This window comes from Crinia signifera, chromosome 4 (assembly GCF_055691185.1).
Source record: "Crinia signifera chromosome 4, ASM5569118v1, whole genome shotgun sequence".
Taxonomy (NCBI): domain Eukaryota; kingdom Metazoa; phylum Chordata; class Amphibia; order Anura; family Myobatrachidae; genus Crinia; species Crinia signifera.
In genome coordinates, this window is record NC_139220.1 from 278,631,087 (window position 1) to 278,646,208 (window position 15,122).

A 15,122-nucleotide genomic window follows, 5' to 3' on the forward strand; every position below is an offset into this window, starting at 1 on the left:
CAATGTACTGTAGTTGGACCTATTTGATTTAACAATTTCACTGAATGTTTTTGTCCATTCTCCTGAGTTTAAAGGCCCCCATACACTATACGATTTTGGGACGATTTCATCCGATTTCGGCACTTTGGGCCGATAACCGGATGAAATCGCCCCAAAATCGCAGGTGTGTGATGTATGATCCGATCCGATGCGCGGTCCCGTGTGCATCGGACCGGATCAGGGAGGTCGGACGGTCAGCACATAAGATCATCCGACCTCCCTGTATGCTATGCATATGCCTGCCCACCTGTCAGGCATATGCATGCAGACACCGGGGGGCGGGGGAGCACGTCGGGCAAACACACTGACCTGGCTGGGCAGCTGTGATAACAAATAGCAGCGCTGCCGCTGCGGGACGGGATGGGACGCACAGTGGCGGCTATTAGATTTTTAAAATCCCTGTCAAATGACCGGCCGTTCTGTGATTGGCTGAGAGCTCTCTCAGCCAATCACAGAACGGCCGGTCATTTGACAGGTATTTTGAAAATCTAATAGCCGCCACTGTGCGTCCCGTCCCATCCCGCAGCGGCAGCGCTGCTATTTGTGATCACAGCTGCCCGCCCGCCCCCACTACTGCCGCCGCCCGCCCCCACCACTGCCGCCGCCCGCCCCCACTGCTCCTCACCGCCCTGCAGCTCCCCATTTGTTTTACATGTGATAAATCGCAAGCGATTTATCACATGTAAAAACTGGCTCATCAAGTGCCAAATTGTATTTGAGCCTCCCGGGGAGCTGCCGGGCGGCTCACAGGAGAATTGGGTCCGACTTGTCCTAAGGACAAGTCGGCCTAATGTATGGGGGCCTTAAGAGCAAATTGCTTATTGACATTTGCCCCCATACAGTACCAGATTTTCAGTCCAACCAACCAACTAGTTAGATGGTTGGAGGAAAGTTGGTCTGATGTGTGGTCAGCATAACACCTTGCCATCTAAGCAGATGAATTTGGTGATTACAGACTCTGTTGATTCTTGCCCTACCTTACTCCAGAAATTTTAGCGCTTTGGTAGACTCTCCGCAATGTCATCTCAGTGGAGTAGATGGTTTCTTCTACCCTTTGTACCTCATATCCTTTTTAATGGCACCCATCCTATATAAAGTATATTGGTATCTTTTTTCCTAGGTATTTGAGCAATCTCTTTCCACTCAACCATATTCCTATTCTACAAATGTCCCAGCCCCAGGGATATATTTCTGCAATGTGCTAATGTATTTTTTTACCATTTCCCCTAGGTGTGGTCAGAGAAGTATAAGAAAAATGTAACCATACAGGATATCTGCTACGCCCCCCTGAACCCCGACAATGCCTCAGCGGTGGATTGCTGTGTCAACAGCTTGATGCAATACTTCCAGAACAATAAAACGAGATTCAACATGGAGGTGACGCAGACGGTGTCAGGGGAAACCGGCCGTGTGGGCTGGAGGGATCATTTCCTGTACTGCGTCAAGTGAGTTATATGATACACCACGTGATTTATTCGTAGCCACCAGTGGCAAACAGAGGATTTCTAGAGGGGGGTTTCCAAATGCAGTCCACAATCTCCCACTATGCAGAACATTGGGGCGGGAGTCTGGGGAAGCGGTAGAAAAACCTAGGAAAAACATTGGACATTAATGTAAACATTGGCCTTTTTATACGCTTGTTCTGACCCTCATTACACGTATGGAGTGTGTAACTATTCAGACAGCTTAACCAAGCCCATCTTCTCTTAATGCACAATGAAACTTCTGGAACTTTAAACTTTTATTGATACAGACTGAAATGATTGTCCATATAATGTAGCTGTAATTATCCAGGGTACATCAATGTACATGTACAAGAGATCATGGGTACACAATATATATGTTCTTCTTGTTGTAATTGTGTGTTATTATGTGGTAAGAAGATATAAGCCTGTAGGGGTAAGCAGACCTGTAGTAACACAGCTTCTCAGCATCTCATCCTAGATTAACTGAAGCAGTAAGTAAAATGGAGGATTTCACCCTTTGACCTGTCACATGGCAAAAGGCAGCTAGGCATGGGCAAATGAACATAGATCTATAGTACATAGAAGAAAGTAGACTTAAGCAGTAGAGTGCAGAACATTATCTAATCACATAAATCACTGACAAGATAATATGATCTCTAATAATGCTGTGGATACAGTACAACGCTGGATACTGCATGGAATACAGTATTTATATCTAACACTATAAATGATGGTCTATAGTATAGGCCAGTGGTCTCCAACCTTTTTTAGGAGAATGTGCTACTCGCGACAAAATAAACCGCCTGAGGAGTGTAAATGATTGCCGCTTTATTAGATGTATCCTTAGATAATAAAATTGAATAAATAAATTAGATTTATTTATCTTATAAATGTGGCATTATAGTGAAATACCTGATTTTTCCACTGCATTCAGCCTGAAATAATGCAAAAACACGTATACACATGCCAGACGCGGAGAACTAAAAAACAAAATGTTGAGTAATGTTATTAAACCTACCAACATGGTTTAAACCAGTTATCAGTGGTGTCACGGTTACGGTATAGATGATAGACAATGTCTAGGTTGACAATCATTAGGTCGACCACTAATGGTGGACATTGTCTAGATTGACACCTAAGAATGGTCGACATACCCTAGGTTGACATTGACAGACGGTCGATACAAGCTTAAAGTCAATGTGGACATGTTTGACATGAATAAGGTCGACATGAGTTTTTCGACATTTTCTTGGTGCCTATGTTGACATGGACACTATTATATTCTCGCTCTGTGCCCACTTGGATCTTCAGGTCGACCGTGCCCATGTTGGCATTAAGCTTGTGTTGACTTTCTGTCAATGTTGACCTAGGGTATGCAAAACATTCATTTGTAGCGGGGAACTCAGCCAGCAAAAGGGGGGTGGGCAGCTGTGTGAGCGGCAGGCGCCAGAGGCAGAACTCTGGGAGGCAATGGAGTCATCTGCCGCCGGGCTCCTGCTCCCAAGGGGGCACCTCTCCTCCCCTGCAAGTTTAAATCAGTTAATTGAAAACCGTCAATATCTCTAAGGTTGTGTGTGTGTGAGGGGGGCACTCCGGGCAACTGGGACAAACTTACGCCACTGGCAGGCGCTGTTAAATCCACCATGCAGTGCTGCGAAGTTTGCAGCATTGCATGTGGACCAGAATCAGTCCATAATCACAATTGTGATTTAATTTTTACATATTTAGGGAGACCTTGGGGCTCATAGAGCAGGGGGGCGAACATGCCCACGCAGCACTGGTCACACCAACACAGCACTGGTCATACTCACGCAGCACTGGTCACAGCTCGCCAGCCTCCCACCACAGGCCCTTGATCATTTTCAGCCCTTAACCCTTTGAGTGCTAACATCTCTGTGAGAAATATGCAAAATATCGGCTAAAAATACCAGCGTCGCTCACATTTGTTATATAAATTCAAATAAACAATGTTGTGTAAAATAAGATCATATTTCCAAAATAAGGTAAACATTACAGGTTCTTATGATGAGTAAAAATGTTTGCTTGCCAATTTTCACACCTATTTTGGCAAATGCACTTGGCACTCAAAGGGTTAACCTGCCCTAATTGAGTAATAACAGTTTCCTTAAGCAAGTTTTGAATCTGACCAGCCACTAATCTCAGTGAATTCTTTTTGCAGCACCCCACTGTCTTTTAAGGACATCACAGACTTGGAGCTGAGCTGCATGGCAGATTATGGTGCCCCGGTCTTCCCCTTCCTTGCTGTAGGAGGGTATGATGGTAATAAACACCTCTCATTCTATACTTATTTATTATAATACCTCTGCTATTCTATTTATATGTACGTCGGCATTTTCCCCATGCAGCATTTGTGTCTGTTGAATGTAATGTTTCTACTTGCCGAACATAGAATTGTTCCTGAGTTATCCCATGTAATGCATGGAGAAGATGCATGACCATTTGTACTGCACATACGGGTCTGCACTGCACATATTGTATCTACAGAAGTTTCCTGGTTTTGCCTGACTCGTGCATCTCCACTTGTAGTTAATGGGGTGGAACTTGGTGGTAACAGGTTGTCATAGGTGTGCGCAGCCCATTTTTTTAGGGGGTGCACCATTGGAGGGGCGTGTCCATTGCTGCCTACTGGGCGTGTCCATCGCCACCTACTGGGCGTGTCTATCACGACCTAATGAGCATAAATGCTAATTAAATAGGTGACTTATTTATGTATATGCACTTCAGAGTGAATTATTTCCCCCCCCCCCCCCATATAATAAACAGGGACAGTGTGCACCTAAGGAGCGCTGCAAAAATTTAAAGTATAATGAATATTACACATAATTTAGCACACTGTAATGGCCATTACATATAATGCCACACGCCATAATGCCCATTACACATTATTATTATTAGCAGTTTCTTATATAGCGCACACATATTACACAGCGCTTTACAGAGAATATTTGAGCATTCACATCAGTCCCTGCCCCAGTGGAGCTTACTATCTATATTCCCTGCCACATGCACACACACACACACACACACACACACACACACACACACACACACACACACACACACACACACACACACACACACACACACGCACACACACACACACACACACAGACAGACATTCTAGGGTAAATTTTTTGGGAGCCAATTAACCTACCAGTATATTTTTGGATTGTGGGAGGCAACCGGAGTACCCGGAGTAAACCCACGCAAGTACGGGGAGAATATACAAACTCTGCACAGTTAGGGCCCTGTTGGGTATTGAACCCATGACCTCAGCGCTGTGAGGCAGTAATGCTAACCATTACACCATCCGTACATCCGTACTGCCACATTATGCCAGGACTTGACAATAGCGACAGTGCATGCCAAAGGCATGCGCCAAAAATTTACACCATAATGCCTATTACACATCACACAGCCATTACATAGTATACCATATGCCTTACACGTTATACCACACACTGTAATGCCCATTACACGTTGCACCCCACACTGTGATGTCCATTACATGTTATGGCTCACACTGTTATGCCCATTTTGCTTCACACCATAATGCCAATTACATATTAGGCCACATAAAGATACCATAATACCAATTACATATTAAGCCACACACTGTTATGCCAATTACCTATTACATCCCACACTATAATGCCCATGACATATTACGCCCCACACCGAACTGCCTATTACACATTATGCAATATGCTGTAATGCCCATTACACATTATTCCACACTTAGCAATGCCCATTACACAGTATGCCACACATCAAATTACCCATTACACCACACTTATATGGTGTATAAATGTGTACATTACATATTATACCATGCACCATATTGCTCATTACACATTATGCCACACACCATAATGCCCATTACTTATTATGCCATATAAGTGCGCTTACCTACATGCTCGTTGTCAGGAGTTACATGTTCGATGCCAGGGTTTACATGCTCCATGCCAGGGGGTTACGTGCCCCTTCACACGGGCGTGGGGGGGGAGTTTGCATGCTCATTGCCATAGGGACTACATGCCTGTTGTCCAAGGGGTTACATGCTCATTGTCTTGGGGCGATTACATGCTAGTTACCCACATATAATGCCCCCCTTAGTTCTACATCCATAATGCCCAGCATAGTGCCACATGCATAATGCCCCTGTAGTGACACACAAATAATGCTGACCCTTTGGTGCCACACACAATGCCCCAATAGTGCCACATACATACTGCCCACCAAAGTGCCACACACATAATGCTGACCCTTTTGTGCCACACACAATGCCCCAATAGTGCCACATACATACTACCCCCATAGTGCCACACATATATGCCCCTGTAGTGCCACATACTTAATGCCCCCTGTAGTTCCATACACATATAATGCCCCCATTTTGCTATATACACAGTGTCATGTGTATATGATAGAACTGCCTGGAGCCTGCCACTGCAGCAGTGTGTGGGCCTGGGACAAAGCTGCTGCTGCCAGGCAGAGGAGGGGAGGGGGCGCCGGGGGAAGGAGCTTTGCTGATGAGGCCGGAGCGCTGCTGCAGGTGACTCCTGTCTGAGGTCCATGGTGCTCCTGGTTAGTAGGTGGGGGAGGAGGAGTGAGGAGCGCTGCCGCAGGTGACCCCTGTCTCCCTGTTTATGGAGCCGCTGGCAGTGGGGCGCCCAGCGCATAGATGCAGGTCCTAGCGCCGGAGGAAACTGCTTCCGGCGACAGGCAGCCGCCGGGCAGCTCCACACTGCTGCTGGCAGGGGAGGTTAGTGCTGCATTCGTGCGGGGGGTGCCGGTCATTAGGAGGTGCCTGTGCACCCCTGGCACCCCCCGTGCGCACGCCTATGCAGGTTGTGAATACTTAGTATAAGTTCTCCATGCACTCAATGGCAGGTATTCAATGCCGTGGGCGAGCGACGACAACGAGCAGGGCTTCCTGCTCGCTGTCACCACTCACCCTGTAGTATTCACCGCACCCCCCTTCATACACCAATTCCCCCTCACTCCGTTTTTTGAGCGAGGGAGAATTGGCGTATGCGGCTCCAGAAGCAGTGAGACTGGCGGCTAAATACAGCGGGTTTGCTGCATTAGCCGTGGGTCTCGCTGTTAGGGGAATCCTCGCTGTCCCGTGACGGCGAGGATTTCCCCAGAACATTGAATAGGGCGAGCGGCTGGTGACTGGGTTAAACAACGAGGATCGCTGGTTTTCTGCAATCCTCGCTGTTTAACCCCCCCACCAAGTGTAGTGATTTCCTGCAGTCACTAATATGACTTCTGTCATAGACTCTTCAGCCTGTGCTGTTGACTGTCATCAAATCTTGGTGGGACATTTGGCAGCAGATGATACAGCTTGTCTGACCCTGTGATGTGTGTCTTCGGTACTTGTGTATTATAGCGGCGCCCCCGATTTCCATCGCGCGATTTTTTAATCGAATCGCATCGCATGGCATGCGATGCGATTTTTGACACCTATACGATGAAAGATTGTATAAGCACCCTAAAGGGTGCTTTTAAGAACCCTAATGGGTGCTTACAATGTTAAATGCACCCCCACGCCACCCCCCCCACTATAAAAGTGAACCCGAAGCGTGGCGAGCGCAGCGAGCCCGCGAGGGGTGGCGGTACACGTCCTCCGACCTTTTCATACCCCCACTATCCACGTCGGCATATGGTATGCGATGCGATGGGCGCCGCCAAAATACACAAGTACCGTGTCTTCTTTTCTCAACATCAGCTGCTAGTGTGCATGAGCTAGGGAAAGTTTTATTAGTAATCTTTAGTTAAATACACAGAAGACAAAAATGGATAATACAACAAAATATTTAACATTAATATTTTAGCAAAAGATTAGCATTAAAGTAATTGCATTTGGAATTTATTGCATACGCATTATATTCATTGTGCCTATTGTGATGTGTGTCTTCTTTTCTCAACATCAGCTGCTAGTGTGCATGAGCTAGGGAAAGTTGTATTAGTAATCTTTAGTTAAACACACAGAAGACAAAAAAAGGCAATACGACAAAATATGTTACATACATTTTTTAGCAAAAGATTAGCATTAAAGTAAGAAGTCACACAAGCTCAAATTGCATTTGGAATTTATTGCATACGCATCATATTCATTGTGATGTGTTGACAAAACAAGAAACATCATACTAAAGAGATACAAACAAGAAATTCAGTAGTGTAGGCAGCCATGTTAGTACCAATAATTGAAAGTTTCCAAAACATATTGTGCTAATGTTATATAAAATACATACAACAACCATTTAAGCATATTGTAAAGCGCAATACTACACTATATAAGAAAATGTTATTAAATAAAAGAAATAAAATAGATATGTCCCTATGTGGAGCATGACTCTCCCCGTCAACGGCACATTTTGAAGGGCGCATTCAACTACCAACTTTAAGCTTCTTAACATTAGTTTTTAGAAGTGGGCAAATGATCAACAGACGTCCCTTCATTTTATTTTTATACTGTCATTTAAATACTGATGGTAGTGATGGAATGGGAATGCCGAAATGGTGTATGAGGAAAAATTCAGAAACTTGCTTGATATTCATCGTTTTCCTTGCTATACGTAATCTCTAATGGGATGTATAATATTTGTTATCATTGATTTATAAAGGTAGATCTATATATTAATGCATACAGCAGTGTTCATTCTAGCACCCACTATCTTTGAAAACCCATGCAGTTCCTGTTCCCTGCCTGGGGTGTCGCTGTCTGCTGTGGTGTTTCTAGCACAGGTCTGGTTTGCATACCAGTGCTAATATACAGGCAACACTGTGCTAGAAGCACTACAGCAGACAGCGACACCCCAGGCAGGGAAGAGGAACTGCATGGGTTTTCAAATATGGTGGGTGCTAGAATGAACACTACATACAGATATCCTGAATTGTATCAAGTAATATTATTAATCTGTATTTCCCATATGTCCTTCATGGGGGCAGTACCTAGGCAATTATGTTCTTTTGAATAACTAGCTAAAAAATGTTGCTGGACATAGGCCTTTAGATAGCATTACCCCCTGTGTTATAGGTCATAAACAAAAATAAATGTCAGCTGGAATGATTAAAGGCCGTCAGGAATTCTGGTGCCTCCCTTTTTTTGCGCTGACAATCTTCCATCCTCTTTCTATGTCCACACAGACAATAACTTCTCTGAATCGGAAGCTCTGATTTTGACCATTTCGCTTAACAACTTTGCTCGTTCTGACCCCCGGTTTGACTATGCGTTGCTATGGGAACAAAAATTTCTCGATATCATAAAAGAGTATAAAGAAAACCCGAAGAGTAACCTAAGTATTGCCTATATGGCAGAAGTAAGTGATACATACATACATTTCCAGGCTATGTTTGTTTACCTGGTTCATCCTGTTTGCAGTTTCGCTTATCAAGGTGCTTTGTCTTTTTTTTCCTACCTATGGTGCGATGTATCAAATCTTGTAGAGAGATACAGTTGCGAGACAGAAGTATCAGCCAATTAGCGTCTATCTGTCTATCAACGTCTATCACTTTATCTCTCTCCAAGGCTATTTACTAAGCCTTGGAGAGAGATAACGTGGACGGGGGCTAAGTACCAATAGACTCATAACTGTTACTTTTAAACCCAGCCTGCAACAAGGACAGTTGGGAGCTGCTTGGCTGATACCTTATTACTCTTTATCATTTTCCATGTTATCATTTTTTAGGTCTGAATATATTTGGTCCACTATGCCTGCTGTATTGTTTACAGCTGCCAGTGTCATCTCCAGAACTTTTTTGATGGGAGCTCCCTCCGATATATTTTCTACACTCTCTCCACCGTATCTCTATCCAAGCTTGGATACACCTCCCCCTCATCCCTGTTTGGCTTCCATGTCTGCGCACACCCTGTGTCTCTTCATCTTTGCTTTCTCCTGTTTTGTTGCTCTTATTTTTGCTAAAGTTTGCCTCTTCCTTTGTTACAACATGTGTCTCCTGTTTCTATTGTTCTCTGGTTTCTAAATCTGGCTTTTCAACAGCGATCCTTGGAGGATGAAGTCAGTCGAACCACCACCGAAGACATTCCCATCTTTGCTATCAGTTACGTGGTGATCTTCCTGTATATAGCACTGGCCCTAGGGGAATACAGCAGCTGCCGAAGGGTGCTGGTGAGCATTTGTGGTTTAACTAACCATACCATATGACTATAATGGTAGAAGCCATGTCCGGCAGTTTCCTGTCTTGGGATTAATATACCGTATTTACATTTTATAGAAGTTGATAAATGGCCTGCATCACTGTTTGCATATGCTACACATGCATGAGAGAACCTGGGTACAGTTGGATGATTGGTATGAAATCATCCAAATGATTGGTTGCTCGAAGGAACCTATAAGCTTCTTACTGACATCTATTTAAAAGTCTACTGTTACAAGCTGATTGGTTGCCAACTACTCCACTTAGCATTCCAATTAGTAGCCACAACTATGTGATCTCTGCCTGGGTCTAATGTCTCCTACTTCTTCTCAGGTGGACTCCAAAGTGACCCTTGGCCTTGGGGGAATATTGGTGGTCCTAGGGGCTGTGTTCTCCTCTATGGGCTTCTACTCTTATATCGGTATACCATCTTCTCTCGTCATTGTGGAGGTTGTGCCTTTCTTGGTCTTGGCTGTGGGAGCAGACAACATCTTTATCTTTGTGCTGGAACTACAGGTAATGTGATTCCTCTGAAAGCCCACACTTGGGACACAGGGAATTAAGGATGGACATGGCAGGCCTCACTCCATGTGGATATTTTAGGGGGGCAGATAACTCACATAAGCTGAGCATGTGCGCATTCACTATCCCCCTGTTGTTCATGCATGCTGCCTTTTAGCGTTACACATATCATTTATAATGCATTTCTGCCCTTCTTTTGTCATTTGTCAGAGAGATGAGCGGAGGGAAGGTGAGCGCAGAGAGGAGCAGATCGGCAGGGTTCTTGGCAATGTGGGCCCCAGCATGTTACTTTGCAGCCTCTCGGAGTCCCTATGCTTTTTTCTAGGTAATATGTTCACAGATGCAACATCATGAAACTTCACGTCACATTTACCTAGCATGTCATTCAGCTGCTCCTCTGTGCGGTTCCCCTGCTCAGCTATGAGTCCTCCACCCATCAGCAACACAGCATGACATCCTGCATGCATGAGGAGCCACGAGATGTTCTGGTGTTACTGTTATTGTGGAATAGATGTATGAAGCAGTTATAAGGGAGGAGAAGTGGCCCATGGCAACCAATCAGCACTGAAGTAACATCTGTAATTTGCATAATATAAAATTATACAGTGCAGCTGATTGGTTGCCATGGGCCACATCTCCTCTGGCTCACTTCCCCTCCCTTATCACTGCTTCATACATCTACCCCTGTATCACCTGCTAGCCTAGGTGCCAGGGCTGCCACTAGGAATTTTGGGGCCCGGGACGGATTTCCAGTCCAGGCCCCTCTGGGCTCCCCTCACACACCTCCAACCCCCCCCCCCCCCTTCACTTACCGCCTGCTCCCTCATCCCCTGCAGGTCCCGAAGCACAGAATTCTTCAATTTAGGACGCTGGCGGCCAATTAAAATGCAGCACCCTCTGGTGAGCCAATCAGAGCTCATGTTCCGGCATCCGCTCTGACTGGCCAATGGTACACAAGCTCTGATTGGCTCAAAAGCTGGTGCAGCATTTTAATTGGCTGCCGGCGTCCTGCATTGAAGCCTGAGCTTCGGCACCTGCAGGGGATGAGGTGGGCAAAATGAGCTGCCTGGGCCCTTCCAGAGGCAGCTGTAGCCACAGCACCCCACTTTCGGCGGCCCTGCTAGGTGCTAATGTGACCCTGATTGCTGTGGGAATTCCAGACACCACTCTTTCAGGATTTCTGAGCAGTGCAGCTTATTTCCGGCCAGTGAAAAGGATTCCTGGATGGGTTGTAAGTAACCCTATTGTTCACATTTGTGTGCCAGGCAAAGAACCTGCACATACATACAGTATGTTATAGGCTCTGGAATAGGGGAGAGGTGCCAAAGTACTGGGTCGAGGGAAGCCATGCAGCTGCCATCTACAGTTAATACAGGCAGTGCCAGGAGGGAGATAATACCCTTTCTGGGCTGCTCCACCTCCCTCCATGCCCCCCCCCCCCAAGCATGCAGCTCCATCTCTTACAGTGTGTGGCTAGTTACTGTGGGACCAGCCCTGCACACTTCTCACCTCCCACTTCACCTCTTATTCCTCCCATCTTTGTTTGCTCCCCTTTGTCCTCCCACCCCCTTCCCTCACAGAACCCCCTATTCTCCCCCCATTTCCAACTGGGTTCATCTGAAAATGTTGCCTGTAAAGTCTGCATACTGGTTGTGTATGCTCCTGTAAACAGGTTCCACGTGGACGCAAATATTCGCAATCGAGATGTGGCCGCATGTGCAACCCATTTGTGGGCAAGCAGATAGATAGTGTGTGTCATTAGTAGGTGGCGTGGTGGGTAATCCAGTTTCCCCATGATTGGGTGACACAGCGATTAAGGGGCACCAGAATTAATTTTTTTCTCCCCCCCCCCCAACTAAACAGTATATTTGTGATATTAGTAAATGTGTCTCCGCACCCCCCAGGCTCATCCACTGCTGACTGGACATGAATGCCGGGCCGGACATGTAGGGGAGAATTTTACTAAGATGTGTATTCTACTTGACATGTGATGTTGCGATGGACAACCAATCAAATCCTGTCTACTATCTTCTAGAGGGTGCTAGATAAAAAAAAAAGTAGATTCTGATTGGATGCCTATAGCAACATCACATGTGAAGTAGAATACACATCTTAGTAAATTTCCCCCATAGTGTATGTCTGTAGAAGAAAGCATATACTGTAGGAAGGTAAATGTAATAGGGTCCAAGTGTGCGAAAAGGGCAGGATGCCAGACAATATCAGATGTTTTGACAGGGTGTCGCGGCAATTTCAAGCTTTGCCCCAAGGTACATGAGGGGGATCGAAGGGGACCGCCGGAATCCGGGAGGGTTGCCCACCTTTCCGGGGTCCGGGAGGGGGACCCGATTTTCGGGATCCTCCCGGCCATTCCGGGAGGGTTGGCAACCCTGCGTTTTGATATGAAGAAAAACCATGATAACTTAAGAAATACATGTTTCTTTGTAAGTACAATGTCTGTCTGTCTTGTTTTCAGGTTCCCTGACCCAGATGCCAGCTGTTCGTACTTTTGCCCTGAATGCGGCCCTTGCCATCCTGTTTGATTTTATACTGCAGATTTCCGTGTTTGTGGCTCTTGTGTCACTGGACACTAAGCGACAAGAGGTAAAACTGGGGTTGTGTAGATATGGGGGAAACTACATGTGGGAATGTCATTTTCATCCTACAGTCTGGGTGAAATTTAATAGGATGAGATATTCAGAAAGTGAGAGATTTGGTAAGAAATCTCCAGTTTTTAAGTGGCAATCATTTACACTGCAAAATCAAACTGGTTTTGCAGTGTAAATGATTGCCGTTTAAAAAAAGTAAAAATGGAGATTTCTTACCAAATCTCTCACTTTCTGAATCTCTCATTCTATTACATTTCGCCCTCTGTGTTTTACAGTTCTACTGAGAGTCTGAGTGATCATTATGTCTCCCTTGCTCACCCTCTAGGAGTCCCGGTTTGACATTTGCTGCTGTGTTAAGAGTGAGGGTGAAAAACCCAAGAAAAAATCGAAGGGACTATTGGTCGCATTCATGAAGAAGGTGTATTGCCCCATTCTACTCAATCCGTTCAGCCGGGTCATAGTGGTGAGTAGTGTTCTCTACTGTATAAACCAGTGCCCATAACTCATAACCCATATTGTGTAATCTGTAGCACATCATCTCATACACTATACTGTGTAACCTACTGATCATCACCTCAAACCACATAGTGTGTAATCCACTGCTCACCATCTCCTATCCCATACTGTGTAATCCACTGCTCACCATCTCCTATCCCATACTGTGTAATCCACTGCTCACCATCTCCTATCCCATACTGTGTAATCCACTGCTCACCATCTCCTATCCCATACTGTGTAATTCACTGCTCACCATCTCCTATCCCATACTGTGTAATCCACTGCTCACCATCTCCTATCCCATACTGTGTAATTCACTGCTCACCATCTCCTATCCCATACTGTGTAATCCACTGCACATCTTCTCATAACCCATACTCTGTAATATACTGTACTGCTCATCATTTCATCTCCGGGAAGTAGGGAGCAGGCCCGGCAGGTGTGAAAGAGGTGTGGTTAGAGGCGGAGCTCAACAAAGGAGCCTTCAGTACAGGCATGGCCATTGCATCATCATGGCCACACACCCCCTGCTGGTATTACAGGCACTGCAAAGCATGGGGTGGGGCCACGATAATAAGATTCACGTCATCAGGTCCCCACGGACCCCCTGCCGAGGGGGGATGGCGGGAGGCGGGGCTATTCCAAGGTACTTGGCCACCTTTCCAGTTGGTTTACACTTTGCAACATTTTACCGCAACCTCTGTGTACTCAGGGCTGGCTCTACCATCAAGCAGCTTTAGGATCTGGAGAGCCACCAAATCTGCCTATAACAAAATGAAGCATTTCTATGACATGATAGGCTGGAAAGTTGGTATTGGTGGCAGTGTGTGAGTTGTATATGAAGGGGGGGTAAGTACTGTAAATTGAAGTTTAGCATAGGGTGCCGAGAAGCCTCCTCTGTATCCTATTTCACTAATCTCTCTGTGTCTTTTCTTCTCTCCACAGATGCTGTTGTTCATTTTCCTGTTTTGCAGTGGGATATACTTTATGATGCATTCTCGTGTAGGCCTGAACCAGGAGCTGTCGGTACCCCTGGTAAATATCATTCTCTCTACACGTGTATAACACCCACTGTGCTGCTGTGTAGCAATGGTGTTAGCAGAACAAATGCTTCCCTCTCCTTTAATTCTCTTGACCTCTGCCAGTGCCTTCACCTGAATATCTTGATTGGCCTCAGGCTAGGGAAGGAGATCTTCGTGTAGCCGGCGCCGTGATAATACAGGAGGCAGCAGGGTGGTGTGGTTTATACTTACCCTCCTCCAGCCCGGGCACTGCGTCGATCCCCGCGCTGACTCCCCACGATCCACAGTGACTCCCCGGCAGTCGCATTCAGTCCCCCTGCTCCGGCACTCGCAGCGGACGCTGTACTTAATTCAGCGTAGTGCCACTGGCGGCGCATCACATGGTTTCCCTGCTCCCCCAGCGGCACTATGCTAATTGCGTACAGCGTCCGTGGCGAGTGCCAGAGCAGGGGGACTAAATGCGACTGCCGGGGAGTCACCGGGGAACGCGGGGAGTCAGAGGGCATCGACAAGGTGCCCGGGCCGGAGGAGGGTAAGTATAGACCAGCCATTTTACCCCCACTATCCACGTCATACCCCCACTATCCACATCATACCCACAATACTGATTTTATAAAGTGTGGCAGGCGCAGCGAGCCACCGAGCCAGAAGCGTGGCGAGCGCAGTGAGCCCTATGAGGGGACGCGTATCCACGTCCCCTCGCGGGGCTGGCTGCGCTCGCCACACTTTATAAAATCTACTCCACGCCGACGTGGATACTGGGGGTATGACGTGGATAGTGG

The 15,122-nt window shown here is 46.3% G+C and overlaps 1 protein-coding gene across 1 annotated transcript in view; it reads left to right on the plus strand.

The window, feature by feature from the left end:
- The window catches only part of NPC1L1 (NPC1 like intracellular cholesterol transporter 1), a 52,961-nt gene that overhangs the window by 21,954 nt on the left and 15,885 nt on the right, over positions 1 to 15,122 (plus strand). Inside the window, exons 5-13 of the mRNA XM_083184714.1 lie at positions 1,270 to 1,484; positions 3,685 to 3,785; positions 8,682 to 8,854; positions 9,536 to 9,664; positions 10,026 to 10,208; positions 10,425 to 10,539; positions 12,688 to 12,815; positions 13,146 to 13,283; positions 14,264 to 14,353. Of these exons, the coding sequence (XP_083040840.1) occupies positions 1,270 to 1,484; positions 3,685 to 3,785; positions 8,682 to 8,854; positions 9,536 to 9,664; positions 10,026 to 10,208; positions 10,425 to 10,539; positions 12,688 to 12,815; positions 13,146 to 13,283; positions 14,264 to 14,353 (1,272 nt within the window). The remainder of the gene's footprint in view (positions 1 to 1,269; positions 1,485 to 3,684; positions 3,786 to 8,681; positions 8,855 to 9,535; positions 9,665 to 10,025; positions 10,209 to 10,424; positions 10,540 to 12,687; positions 12,816 to 13,145; positions 13,284 to 14,263; positions 14,354 to 15,122) is intronic.